This window comes from Orycteropus afer, unplaced genomic scaffold (assembly GCF_000298275.1).
Source record: "Orycteropus afer afer isolate SDZICR_OR568_19922 unplaced genomic scaffold, OryAfe1.0 scaffold00077, whole genome shotgun sequence".
Taxonomy (NCBI): Eukaryota; Metazoa; Chordata; class Mammalia; order Tubulidentata; family Orycteropodidae; genus Orycteropus; species Orycteropus afer.
This window is the reverse complement of record NW_006921664.1, coordinates 11,031,149-11,046,315: the sequence shown is the minus strand read 5'-3', so window position 1 is coordinate 11,046,315 and position 15,167 is coordinate 11,031,149. Positions and strand designations below refer to the sequence as shown.

The 15,167-nt window shown below is 36.9% G+C and overlaps 1 protein-coding gene across 1 annotated transcript in view; it reads left to right on the top strand.

The window, feature by feature from the left end:
* SUGCT (succinyl-CoA:glutarate-CoA transferase) overlaps positions 1 to 15,167 on the top strand; it is a 1,528,177-nt gene that overhangs the window by 103,399 nt on the left and 1,409,611 nt on the right. The window contains exon 6 of the mRNA XM_042780991.1: positions 9,774 to 9,894. Within this exon, the coding sequence (XP_042636925.1) occupies positions 9,774 to 9,894 (121 nt within the window). The remainder of the gene's footprint in view (positions 1 to 9,773; positions 9,895 to 15,167) is intronic.

The following is a 15,167-nucleotide window of genomic DNA, read 5'->3' as shown; positions in this document are numbered from 1 at the left end:
TATTTCTGCTTGAATCTTTATTATTTCCTTTATTCTGGTGACTGTAGGCTTCTTTTTTGCTGCTCCTTTTCTAATTTTTGGAGATGTTGGGTTAAAGTGTTGATTTTGCCTCTTTCTACTTTTGTAATGTGTGCATTTGTTGTGACAAATTGTCGTCTGATTACTGCTTTTGCTATGTCCCAAAATTTTGGTATTTTGTGTTTTCATTTTTGTTTTATTTAAGGAATTTTTAAGTCTATTACCCAGTCCTTTTTAAGGAGGGTATTATTTAGTTTCCATATGTTTGCTCTATTTCCATTGATCTTCCTATTTATTGATTCCTAATTTTGTAACATTGTGATCTGAGAAGATGCTTTGCAGTATTTCAGTGCTTTTAAATTTATTAAGGCTTGCTTTATGGCCTAACATATGGTCTATTATGGCATATGTTCCATGTGTACTGGAAATGAATGTATATTTTTCTGCTGTTGGCTGAGGTGCTCTGTAGATGTCTATAAGGTCAAACCAAAAACTCCCTGTGGGTTTATGAGGCAGTAAATCTTTATGGAATTAAATTGCCCAGTCTTCCTTCTGCGAATTGGGTGGTGGGTTTGAACTGCCAATCTTCTGATTAGCACTCAGATGTCTTAGGCACTATGCCACCAGAGATCTTTCTATAAGGTCAAGTTGGGAGATTGTATTGTTCAGTTCTTCTGCATCATTGCTGAATTTCTTTCCAGTCGTTCTATCTTTCATTGAAAATTGTGTATTAAAGTCTTCTACTATGACTGTGGAGTCATCTATTTGTCTTTTCAATTCTGTAAAAGTCTGATTTATGTATCTTGGAGCTCTTTCATTGGTTGCATGGATATTTATTAAGGTTATGTCCCCTTGTTTAATCAATATTTTAATCATTATATAATGCCCTTCCTTGTCTCTTATGGTGGTTTTCATCTTGAAGTCAATTTTTTTGGAAATTAATATTTCCACTCATGCTCTTTTTTTATTGCTATTTGCTTGATACATCTTTTTCCAACCTTTGATTTTTAGTTTATTTTTGTCTTTGTCTCTAAGGTGTATCTCATGTAGACAGCAGATTGATGAGTTATGTTTTCTTATCTAGTCTGCAACTCTCCATCTCTTGAGTGGTGCATTTAATCCATTAACATTCAGAAATTATCAATAAGTATGAATTTGTTGCTGTCATTTTGTTATGTGCTTTTTCATGATGTTGCTGATTTCTTTGTTCCATATAATTTTCTGTGCTGAGCCCATTTAGTTTATGAATCGTGTTATTACTTCCTTCATTGCTATTGTTTTAGTATTTGCTAAATATTTGTGCTTGTCCTCTTTTTTTATTTTGATGTTGCCAAAGGGGCAGGGAGGCTGCATCTTCTGACCTCCAGTAACCACACAAGAGGAATACAAAATCACCATCAGCAGCCCACGGCCTATTCCTGAGAGGCCAGACATGCTGCCTCCCTCAAGCCCTTTCACCAACCCTGACACCAACCATTACTCCCACAGCACTCACTGTCTCTTTGCTGGGTTTGATAATTTGCTGTAGTGGCCACACAGAACTCACAGATTGTGAGGTTTATTAGGGAAGCACCAGGTTACAATTCAAGTTCAGGAACAATGCTCAGTCTTTCTCAGTCTGCTGTCTCTCAGCTAGCCATCTCTCTCAATCTCTCTCCCAGCAGTGCATATCTCTTGGTGTCTCTCTCAGCAACACATCTTTCTCAGCCAGCAATCAGAGAGACTTCTGCCTCTAGGAGGGCTCCTTTTTTAAGTCTGGCAGAGTGGCCAATTTAACCAATCCCAACATCAGAATTCTATATACCTGAGAGAGAGCAAACTTCCCAAAAAATTACTTCATGCTGCTCCCAACAGAAACACCTCAGGTGCATAACTTTTAACAATCAGGAGCCACTCAGTTGCTCATGGCAAATTTAATTATGGAGTTTATAAAGACTTATGGCTAGAAAAGCCATATCAGGTAATTTACTACACTGCAGATGTGAAGGATTGTCATTGTTCTTTGAGATTACCCTGTGATTTATCATTTTCTTCCCAGTTTAGAACAGTTCATTCTGTCTTGTAATTGTCTTGACTTCCTTACCATTTAGAAGTTCTGGAACTATGCTATTTTTTCCCCTGTTTTTGTTTTGTAGATGTGCTCATTTACCTATTTATGTCTCTGGTTCCCTGTTTACAATATTGTGAGCTTATTTTACTTTGGATCCTTCCATAACTGTGTTGGTTTTTAGGTTATGTCATCATGTGTGTTGATGGTTGTTTGTTGCTTGCTGTGATAGTTGGAGCTGTGTGTCAACTTGGCTGGACCACAATTCTGTGTGGTTTAAGCAATTGTGATGTGGGTTCTTCTCATGATGGGATCAGATGTATATGTTTTGAGCATCCAGTCCATTGAAAGGGAGTTTCCCTAGGGGTGTGGCCTGCTTCCAGTATATTTATGGACATCCTGGGAAAAGAGACTCTCTTCTGTGGATCAGGATTCTGTTGTGCTGCCTACAACTGTTTGTGAGCGAACAATCCACCATTCAGCCTGGAGATCTTGGATTTGCCATTTGTTGGAGTCAACAGCCAGTATAGTGCCTGCCAGCCTTGAGCTCGTTAGCCCCTGCAGCTGTGTGAGTTGGGAAAAGCCTCCAGCTTGACATTTGATCCAAGAATTTGGTTCTTGCGAGCTTCTATAAGTGTGTGAGCCATTTTCCTAAGATAAAATTTCTCTTTCTCTCTCTCTCTCTCTCTCTCTCTAATGTTTACTGCTTTTACTTCTCTAGAGAACTCAGTCTAACACATTTGCTGTTGTTGTTCTCTGTCTGAAGGACTCCTTTTAGCATCTCTTTTAAGGTTGGTCTTGTTTTAACAGATTGCCTTAATTTCTGCTTATCTGGTAATGTCCTAATTTCACCATCATATTCGAGGGACAGTTTTGCTGAATATACAATTTTTGGTGGTGAATTCTTTTCTTTTTGGGTTTTATATTTCTCATCCCATTGCCTTCTCACCTGCATGGTTTCTGCCAAGAAATCCGAGCTTAATCGTATTGGTTGCCCTTTGTAAGTAACTTTTTATTTTTCCCATGCTGCTTTCAGGTTCTTTCTTTGTCTTTGGTTTTGGTGAGTTTGATGATGGTTATTTTCTTTTGGGGTTGATCCTGTTTGGAGTTCATTGGACTTCTTGAATGTATTTATTATCATCTTTCTTTATATCAGGGAAATTCTCTTGCTACAAATCTTCGACGATTTTCTCTGTGGTTTTATTTGTCTCTTTCTGTTCTGGAATTCTGATTAAACATATGTTATGCCTCTTGATGGCATCCCAAATGAACCTTAAACTTTCTTCATTTTGTTTTGATCTTTTTTTTTTTTTTTGATTGATTCCTTTCCAAAGAAGTATTGATGTATTTGTCTTTAATCTCACTATTTCTGTCTTCCATTAATTTGTTCTACTCCTTTACCCAATCATTGTGTTATATATTGCTGAAAATTTGCTATTAATCTTCTGGATTTCTATCTGTAGGTTTTTTATTATTTCTAATTTTTCATTTATTTTGTCAGTTTGTTTTGTACAGTCTTCCAAAAATTGTTCTAGGTTTTTGTCTTTGTTTTCCTTAATTTTGTTAGTGGTTTCCTTATTCTGTCTCTCAATCCATTGAAGGTATCTAGATATAATTCTTTTGAATTCCCTGTCAGAGAGTTCCAATGCTGCTTCTTACCCAGGGATGTATTCTGGTTCTGTATACTGGTTCTGTGTTTCTTCTACTTTTTCTTGCTTCTTTGTGTGGACTGTGATGGTCTGTTGTCTCCGAGACATTGTGATGCTATTGTGTTTATATTTAATTGGTGATTGTATGTTGGAGTATTGTATGTTCACCCAAGATTTTTGTTTTCTTTGTACACATCTGAGTAAGCAGGATACTCTGCTCCTCTATTTGCTTGTTGGCGGCACTTATGCACTCACCACCTGCCTCCTGGTGGGTGTGATAGAGAATGAGAATGGATGCACAGATCTCTGTTAGCTGTTTGTGAAGAGCAGTTAGGGGTGAGTCAGGTTCATGATGGCTGTCGTGTATCATTGGCCAGTTGATGAAGACGCACTCAGTAGGTGGGCCTGCAGGAGGTGAGGGTATGGTTGGGTCGTCTGGACACAGTTGCAGTATCCTACTCAGTTAGACAAAAGCAACAACCAAAGAGGCCACCAAAAAAGTAAAAACGAGGACAAACAAAACAGAACAAAAAACAGCACATAAACGCACAGGAACAATCACCAAAAAGAGAAAGAAAGAAAAAAGAGGAAAGAAAACATACAAGAGATGAAATATTTAAAGAAATACTTTACAAAGACTAAAGAAATATAAATAAAAAGAGAGGAAAACAGCAACAACAAAAAACCCACAATACCTGGAGAGGTGGAAATAAGAGAAAAGAGATAGAGTAAGAGAATTATTAGGGAAAAAAAAAACAAAACAACAACAACAAAACCAGGAAAAGTATGAAAAGGAAAACAAGAGATGGAAAGAAAAAAATGGGAACCAGAAAAAGGGACTAGAAAAAAAAGCCCCAAAGTAGAATCTTTCCAGTCATCAGCCTCCAGTATGTCTGTGCTGTCCTTGGCAAGTGGAGCCTATTCATAGGTCCCTGGAATCTGATTGAGACCACTGTTGCTTTAAATATCCAAAATGGACATTTGTTGTAAACATTCAAAGTTGCTGTGCCCTCTGGACAGCCAGAAGTCCACAGATCAGTTTGTCTCCTTCTTTGCTGTTTCCGTTTTTAGTCATCAGCTACCAGTGCAGTCATCTATGCTGCCTTTGGAGAGCAGGGCCAATTTTTAGGTTGATTCTCAGGACTTAACACCACTTAGAAATATTCAAACTGTCTGTGCCATCAGTATAGCTGACAGTCCACAGCTTTGTTTGTGTCCTTATTCACAATTTTCATTCAGATTCTTCTTCTTCTACTACTACTCACTGCCGTCTTCTGGTTCTTCTAGTTCTTCTGGTTTCAGGGTCATAAAGGCTGAGGTCCTTGTGGATCATCATATCTTTGAACCAATTGTTTCCAAATGATTTTGCTTCTTTGCTCCAGATGAGAGGAGACCAATATTTCCATCTTAGATGGTCACTCAAAAGCTTTTAAGACCCCAGTCACTATTCACCAAAATAGGATGTAGAATGAGATTTTTATGTACTACGTTGTGCCAACTGAGCACGATGTCCCCCAAGATTATGGTTCTAAGCCCATGCGCACAGTGATTCTCTCCCTCAAAGTGTTTGGTTGTCTCTGAGAAGCTACTCCAACCTTGTCCTCTCTTATTTCTGTAATGTATGTGGATAATTTTGTGGCACAAATACATATGTAGGACTGTTTTCAGCCAAATCGATCCTTGGTCTTGAGTATATTCCTGTTTGCCTACTCCCATCTGATCTCACCTCTCTATGCATTTAGCCTAGAGTTTGCTGGCACTGGTAATGAAGTATTGTGTATGTAATAGTATTTGCCTCTAGTTGTCTATATCTTTTGTGCACATTTCTGTGTCCTCCCTTTCCCCATTGTCACTGTGCTGGTCAGATGCTCTTGCTATACCACCCCTCCCCTCATCCAAATCAACATGTGACCCTCAACTTGTCAGAAGTTTTCCCTCTCCTTCCCTCTCATCCCTGGTAATCAATAAAATGAATTTCCTTCCCTGAGTAAACCTTTCCTTGAATTTTTACGATAATAGATTCATACAATACTTGTCCTTCTGTGATTGCCTCATTTCCCTCAGCATGATGTCTTCCAGATTCATCTACATTGTGAAGTGATTCATGGAATCCTCGGTATTCTTTAACATTGCTTAGGATTCCATTGTGTGGATGTACCATAGCTTGGTTATCCATTCATCTGTTAATGGGCACTTAGGTGGTTCTATTTCTTTGCTATGGTGAATTGTGTTGTGATGAACATGGGCGTGCATATGTCTGTTTGTGTCCTGGATCTCACCTATTTAGGATATACTCCTAGTGGTTGAATTGCTGGATCAAATGGCATTTCTATTTTCAAGTTTTTAAGGAAATGCCATATCATTTTCCACAATCCAGTCCATTCTGTCCTGATAGCATCATGACTGCCTCTCCATTTGGATGTTCCATAACTGCACCATTTACTCCCTATTTTTCTTTGTAGTTATCATCAATTACAAATGATGTGTCTGGTTCCCTATCTTCAGTCTTGGGTTTATTTTGTTTTTGATACTTCTGTATCTGTGTTGGGAGCTCTGGTAGAGTAGTGCCTAAGGCATTTGACTGTTAACCAGAAGGCTGGTGGTTCAAACCCACCAGCCACTCCTCAGAAGGCAGACTGGGCAATCTACTTCTGTAGAGATACCATCTCGGAAACCCCAGCTGGAAATGACTCGATGGCAGTGAGTTTTTTTTTTTTTTTTTTTAATATCTGGATTGATTTCCAGGTGATGTTGTCATGTGTCTTAATCTCAGATTGCTCTCTGCTGTTGTTGGTTCTCTGTCCAAAGGATTCCCTCTATAAAATTCTCTTTATAAAATTTGCCTGGTTTTTATAAATTCTCTTAATTTTTGTTTACCAATGTCTTAATTTTGCCACTGTATTTGAGGGACAAATTTGATGGATGTATAATTATTGGTTGGTAAGTTTTTTCTTTCAGAGTTTTAGGTGTCATCTAATTGACTCCTACCTGCATGGTTTTTGTTGAGAAATTTCAGCTTAGTCTAATTGGTCCTTCTTTGTAGGTAACTTTTCTTTTTTCCTGAGCTGCTGTCAGAATTCTTTCATTTTTGAAAGTTTGATTATGAGAAATCTTGGTTATTTTCATATGGGTCTATCCCATATGAGGTTTATTGATTTTCTTGAATGCATATCTTCTCATCTTTCATGATGTTAGGGATTTTTCTTCCAAAAAATTATCATAATTTTTTTTTTTTTTTTTTGTCTCTTCCTATTTTGGATTTCTAATTCCATCTTAGTTATTCCTCCTGATGGTGTAACACCTAATTCTTAGAGTTTTTCCATTTTAGGGGGTTCTTTTTCTTGTTGTTCCTGTAACAGATTAGTATGAAGAGATTTGTCTTCAATTTCACTAATTCTGTCTTCAATTCATTCAGTTCTCCTCTGCTATTCCAATGTATTATCTACTTCTGAACTTTTAGTATTAATCTTGGGATTTGTATTTGCTATTTTTGTGTGGTTTCTAATTTTCCATTATTTTCCCAATTTGTTATTGTGTTTTTCTGAATTGTTTTAAAGTTTCACATGTGTTTTTCCTAATTTTTTCTTGAGTTTATTTGATCTTTTTCTCAATTCATTCAAAATACCTAAATATGATTCTTTTGAATTCCTTATCAGTAGTTCCAATAGCATTCCTTTCTCCAAAGCTTTTCTAGTCCTGTAGTTTGGTCATTTGCTTGAATCATCTTGTCTTTTTTTTTTTGGCATGATTTGAAACTTCCTGTATTCTACAAGAGATTCTGGTGTTATTAAATTTATTTGTTGATTTTATGTTGGCTTGCTTTGCTCTGTTTTTCCATATTTTTTTGTTTTATTATATTCTGGCAACTGGTGGACATGCTACTCTCGTCACTAATTTGGCAGTACTGGGGCACTCAAATCAATATCGTGTATCCGGGTAGATTTGATAGTGAGTGAGAGTGTGGATGGGAGTCAGCTGCAGCAGGAATGTGGCCGTTGTTCCATAGGAGCATACCTGTTAAATGTGGAGGGCAGGTGTGGGTACTATTGACCACCACTATATGAGTAGGTGGTGAGTGATGGGGCATGCACTCCTCAGGATAAAATTAAAAAAATGAAATGATGGATGAGTGAAAAACAAAACAAAACAAAACAATGGTCAGGGTAAAGGAAGAAATAATAATAATAATAATAAGTGGCACGGTATTAGTGCAAGCGCTAGATGTCAAAAATGGCTGTGTGGGAATGTGGAAGTACAGGTGTAGTTGTTGCTGACTATGGTGTTGGCAGTGTACAGGCACCTGCTCTACAGTTTGAAAAAAAACCCAAAAATACAAGGAGTGGTTGAAGAGGAAGGAAAAAAAAAAAAAAAGAAAAATGGGGTAGGGGAAGGAGGAGGACAAAGAAGAAATAAAAAGGAGTGGGGGGAAATAAAAGCAGTAAAATACTGACAAGAGTGCTTGTTGCCAAACCCAGCTACAACAGGTACACAGTATTTGCTTTGCGGGAGGGCATACTGACAATCAAGGAGACTGAGGTGGGTGCTGTTGACTGCAGAGGCAGTATGGGGTGAGTCACCTTCTCTGCAGGGTCAAAAAAATAAAAATGGAGGGCAGAGAAAGCATAGAAAGAAAAGAAAAAAAGAAAAAGGAGGGTTAGGGATAGAACTAAGATGAAAATAAAAACAGACAAGAAAAAAAAAATAAAGCAGCACAGCACTGGCAGTGGGTGGGCATTCGACTGGCCGCTGGGCCAATGAAGGTGGAGGGACTGCATCTCTGATCACTGAGAGATTGTTCAGCTTATGGGGAAAGATCACTTCTTTCTTATTGCTGATCACTGATGTGGATGCTGGCATTGCCAATTTCCTTTTTGAATTTCTCATTTTGTTGCTCAGTTTGTTCTATTATTTCTGTTAGTTTTCTGTGTGCTTTTTGCTTTCTTTAGAAATGCTTGGCAGCATTGTCTGAAAATTTTCTATTATTTCCATTAACCTGGTCTCCATTTTCCTAAGAGAAATTTATCTTCTTCATATTTTCCTTTTGATTTTACAGTTAAGAATGATTATACATTTTTAAAGATAGTTTTTTTTTTTTTAAAAAGCAATGAAGAGTATGTGACTTACATTGTATGTTGACCCACAAATCCTAAAATATTTACTGTCTGGCCCTATATAGAAAAATATTTTAGTGAATCTGTCATCTCACTGTTGAATGATAAGACTATCATTATGTTAAATATGTGTGAATATATCTAAATCTGTGCTAGCATGGCAGTTAAAAAACTATCAGGTAGTTATTAAGACCCGGATGTGTTCAAGATTTACTGTAATGAATTTGTTTGTGTGGCCTAGTAAAATTTTGTGATGACTTAAAAACTTTAAAATCTATGTGCAATTAACATTTTTAAAAAGAATTTAAAGATTGAGGTTTATAATAGTTCAGTGTCCTCTACTGCTTATAGTAGTGGTCTGGGAATCAAAATCTGGGTCTTGTTTAATGGTTTGTAGAAAAAACAATAGTTCATACTATTTTTTGCACTCTTGGGAAAGAAAGCATCTAAAAAATATGAGAGCATTTCAGAATCAGGATTATATGTGCTAAATGCCTATATGTTTGTATTGTATGAGTAATATTGTGTAATAAGGACAGAGAATGGTAAAGACATTGAGTGTTGTTTTTGTAAAGATTTTAAATAATTTTTTTGTATTTATGTTCTAATGTTTCTACCTAAACTTCTGAGAATGTATTTGGACAGATCATGTAGCCTATATATCTCTTACTTTTAATATAAGCAGAATCCATTTAATATGATGATATTTACTGAAAAACTTAATAGCCATTGTTTTATTGACAAATATTGACAAATACTCAAATATTTGCACAAGGCTTTTATGTTTATCTGCTTTTATTTTATCTGTCTTGTGATTTTTTCTGGGCTATTATAAAATGAGGATCAATTTTGTTTACTAAAATTAAAAGAACAATTCTATCATGTGGGGATTTGTTGGAATTTTGAAGTCCCTTAAGAAGTCTGACTCATCTTCACCTCTTCCTTCAGCTTGCAGCTGTTTGTGATGTATTTGTGGAAAACTATGTCCCTGGCAAACTGTCTGAAATGGGCCTGGGATATGAAGATATAGACAAGATTGCTCCTCACATCATCTATTGTTCCATAACAGGTATTTCATCCCCACACCCTCCTCAGTGAGTAGGTTTTCCAATTTCTGTGCTTTTTGTTCACATAAGGAAATTCTTGCTAGTGTTGGTTTTCTTTAAGTGATTGTGCTCCCTTCCATCCAAACCATTTTAGGTTACTTACCATTAACGATTAATGGACATTTTTGATATATTTCATATTTTTATTCATCTTTTATTTGTATTTCTTCTGAGAGTTGTCTATAGTTTTTGCCAATTTTTCTATTGATGTTTTATTATTTTTTTGTGTGGACTCTTTATATATTGTTGTTGTTGTTATGTGCCGTTGAGTCAGATGCGACTCACAGCGACCCCTCCTTGCGTTTCCCAGGCAGTATCACTATGGAAGTAGATTGCCCAACCTTCCTTCCGAGGAGTGGTTGGTTGGTGTGAACCGACAGCCTTCTGGTTAGCAGTCAAGTGCCTTAGGCACTATGCTACCAGAGCTCCCCTTTATATATTACATTCATTCATTCTTGGTCAGTTATGTTTCTCGCTAGTAACTTTTGTTAGTTTATGATCTCTTTTGACCTGTGGAAGTCTCTAAGTTTTTATGTTGTAAATCTAGTAATCACTTTCTTTTTGCCTTCTTCTAATGCATTTAAGGTTAGAAAATCCTTCTCATCCAGAGATCTTTAAGTACTTTCCCTAGTCTAGATTTTTAATGGTTTTATTGTTTTTATTTTTCATTGCTTCATTTTAAGTCTCTTATGACTGGTATAAAGTGAAACTTTATTATTGTTTCTAATTGTCAGTTTTAGAAACATTCTTTATTGGCTAATTCATCCCTTGATAATTTTCCTTCATTATATGTTAAATTATTATATATATGACAGTTTACTATTATATCTTCCATTCTCTTCTATTAGATTTGCTTATCATTTCTTGTGCCAATATCTTGTGGGCTTGATAATTTTACCTTATAGTTAAATATCTTATAGGATACATTCTTCTATACCTACCTCATTTATATTATTTAGATGACTCTTCTTGCCTGTTTATTTTTCTAAATTAATTTTGGATCCTTTTTTGTCAAGGCTCAGAATCTGTTTAATTGTGGTTTTGGTTGTAATTTAGGTTATGTTTCCTTTTCCAATTTTTTTCCTTCTTTCCCATATTCTTATCTTTGATTTTATAATTTAGTATATAGTCACAGGCTAGATATTTTAAATATTATATACATCTCATTTAGTGGAAGTAGTGTTGGTTAAGTGGTAGAATTCTCATATTCCATACTTGAGACCCCAGTTCGATTCCCAGCCAACACACCTCATGTGTAGCCGCCATCTGTCAGTGGAGGCTTATGTGCTGCTGTGATTCTGAACAGATTTCAGTAGAGCTTCCAGAGTAAATCAGACTAGGAAGAAAAGTCTGGTGATCTGCTTCCAAAAATAAGCTAATGAACACCCTGTGGATCACAACAATCAGATGCACATTGGTACAGGACTGTTGTGCATGGAATCACTGTGAGTCAAGGCCAACTCAATGGCAGATAACAACAACAGCCTAGGACTTGTATTTATTTTTGGTTTTGTCAATGGGGTTTCTAGAAAATTGATAAATAAATATTAATTGAGGATGAAGATTTGCAGAAATGATCATTTGCTAAGTGCTTCAATTAATTCACACATAGAATCACAGGTGAAATATTACTGGCTTTAAGATAACACAGGAACTCAACATGTCTCTTTAAAGTTAAATAAAGAAAAAGAATGCTATAAAGTCCCCTAAATTGTTCAGCCCTTGCCTGTGAACTGGTTATATGCATGTGTATGTCTCTCTAGGCTAAAGAGAAAAAAAAGTCATAGCATTAGTTAGTTTTACATATTTTGTAAGCAATTAACCATCAATTAGGGATGCAATATACAAACCAAACCAAACCCCACTGCCATTGAGTTGATTCTGACTTACAGCGAACCTGTATATAGAACAGAGTAGAATTGCCCCATAGGGTTTCCAAGGCTGTAAATCTTTACGGAAGCAGACTGCCTCATCTTTCTGCTGCAGAGTGGTTGGTGGGTTTGAACTGCTGATCTTTTGGTTGGCAGCTGAATGCTTTAACCACTGCTTTACCAGAGCACCTCTGGAATATAGAACAGGTGACTCTTAAAATAGAAATTTTCATTAATAATTTTTGTCAGAAAAATTAATGACATTTTCAGTTTTTATTAATTCATCCATCAGATATGAACTGTTGGCTATGATATGCTAGGTAATATTCCAGATGCTGAAGATTCACAAATAAATAACACACTTCTATGTTCTCTGGTGGTATAGTGCCTAAGGCCCTTATAGAGATTATATTATAGGTCAGGTACATAGGTCACACACATATATATATATATATATAATTGAGTCAAGTAGTGATAAGAGCTAAGAGAAAAATAAATCAGAGTAAGGGGGATGGAGTAAGAGATGCACGCACGCAATGTCGTTGAGTTGGCTCCGACTCATAGTGACCCCTCCTTGGGTTTCCAAGGCAGTATCACTACGGAAGTAGATTGCCCAACCTTCCTTCCGAGGAGTGGCTGGTGGGTTTGAACCTTCAGCCTTCTGGTTAGCAGTCAAATGCCTTAGGCATTATACCACCAGAGCTCCCAGGGTAAGAGAAGAACTATTTTATATTGGGAGATGAGAGAAGACTTCATTGATAAGGGAACAACTAAGTAGAGTCCTGAAGGCAGTAAAGAAATGAGCCTTGTATAGATGTTGGCTGAGAGCTTCAGGGAGCAGGAACAGTAGTGCAAAGTACATGAGATCAGAGGATGCTGGAGGATCACCAAGGATGCCAGCATGATTGAAGTAGAGTGAGTAAAGGGGAATGTAGTAGGAAGAAAATAAAGGTGAGGGAGGTGAGCAAGATCATAAAAGGAATTTGACTTTTACTCTGAATACAATTGCAAACTAATGGACCAGAGGAGTGATACAGATCTGACACATATTTGAAAGGATCACTCTAGCTATTGTATTGAGAAGAGACTATGAAGGGCAAAGGTGCAAACAGAAGAACAATTAGAAACCTATGGAAACATTCCAGGGTAGAGATGGTGGCAACTAGAATTAGGGTAGTAGTGGAGGAGGCGGAGCTCTGGTAGCATAGTGCCTAAGGCATTTGACTGCTAACCAGAGGCTGGCTGTTCAAATCCACCAGCCACTACTTGGAAGGAAGATGGGGCAAACTACTTCCTTAGTGATACTGCCTCGGAAACCCAAGGAGGGGTCTCTGTGAGTTGGTAGGACTGGACGGCACATAACAACAACAACAAAAAAAAACAACAATGGAGTAGGCAGTTGAAAAGTGATAGGATTCTGAATTTATTTCTAATACAAATGGATTTGCAAGTAGATTATATATATCAGAGAAAGAATGGAATTAAGGGTGATGGTAAAGTTTTGGCCTGAGCAATTAGAAGAATGGAATTGCTACTTACTGAGATGGACAAGATTATAGAAAGAAGTTTTGGTGGGAAAAATACCAAGAATTCAATTTTGGACATGCCTTGCTTAAGATGCCTGTTAGATATCCAAGTGGATATGAAAAGTAAGGGACTGAATGCACAGTTTTGTAGCTGTGAGGGTGTGGATGGTAATTGATGACTATGTGAAGAAGGAATGTCTGAGGAGCTGAGCCTAAGGCACTTTTATGACTAGATAATTGTGGGCAATCCTACTTCTGTAGTGATACTGCCTCGGAAACCCAAGGAGGGGTCGCTATGAGTCGGCTGACTCTACGGCACATAACAACAACAACAACAATTGGTAGATGACAAGAACACATTGAAGGAGATTGAGGAGGAATTGTCAGTAAGGTGGAAGGCGAACTTCCCAGAAGCCATGTGAAGAATATGTTTATATTCATAGATGATTTCATTCTTTTGTTTTTGTATGAAAAGCATAATGCACATATGACTACTTTACTATTATACAGGAGCTCTGGTGGTGTGGTGGTTAAGGCATTTAACTGGTAACCAAAAGTTTGGTGGTTTAAACCCATCAGCCATGCTGTGGAAGAAAGATGAAGCAGTCTGCTTCTGTAAAGCTTTATAGCCTTGAAAATCCGAGGGGGTCACTAAGAATTGGAATTGACTCGATGGCAGTGAGTTTGGTTTTTGGTTTTGGTTACTACTATAGGAATGCCTTGATTGACTTGGGTTTCTTGTATTCCTTCAATTCTCTATGCTCTCTCTTGTTTGAGAACCTTTGCATGTGATGTTCTCACTGCTGGGAACAACTCTTTTCCCCTAACACAGCTGCCTACTCCCTTTTTGCATTAGGTCTCAGCTTGTTGCCATTATTTCTGGGTAAACTTTTTTGGCCTCTGAGGATTGAGTTGAGTGTTGTCCTACTTCCTTGTTTATTTGCCTGTCTGACTAGTCTGCAGGTGCTTCTTCTATTCCTAGCTCCAACCATAGTGCAGAGCACGTGCTGGAATCTCAACAGCAGTTTCTTGAATCAATAATTAGAACTTGACTAAAGAGTTTTTAATAGCTACCATTTTTTCTGCATTCTGCTTTTCAGAGAAGAGGGGAGTGGTAAGTATTAAAATTTTCTAAAGAAAACTTTCAGCGTATAGCCTGGAGTTGGTATGTAGTCAGCCTAATCTGTTGTTTCTTCAACAGTTCATCCATAGTTCATCCACAGCTCATGGCTTTAAAGCATCAAAAGACCCTGCACTCTTAAATAATTATTCAATGACTATCATTAAGTCTTTATGTTTAAAGCAGGGAGAAGAGCAAGATCTTTAAAAAATATTAAAAAAAAAAAAAAAAAAAAACGGAGGAAAAACATTACTTCTTAAATTCCAACAAGTTAATTTAAAAATAGATAGGTATGTAACAATCTTATTTTGCTGCAAATATAAATAAAAATTTATGTTGTTTTCAAATTGTTTATTATTCACAAAATAATAATAACCCAAATATTCCTTTTTCTGTGCATTCAGGTTAATTGAGATATAATAATACTTTGCGTATGACACATTACCTTAGCACAATTAGTGACATTTTTCAAAGTGTATTTATCTAGAGGGTGGTATCTTCATATAAAATAGTGTTTTGCTGATTGTTAGTTATTATTATAAACAAACACAAATGCAACCATTGTGTGTTGGAGTCGGATCTGACTCTTAGTGACCTCTCCTTGGGTTTCCGAGGCAGTGTCACTATGGAAGTGGATTGCCCAACCTTCTTTCTGAGGAGTGGCTGATGGGTTTGAACCGCCAGCCTTCTGGTTAGCAGTCAAAAGCCTTAGAGACTAC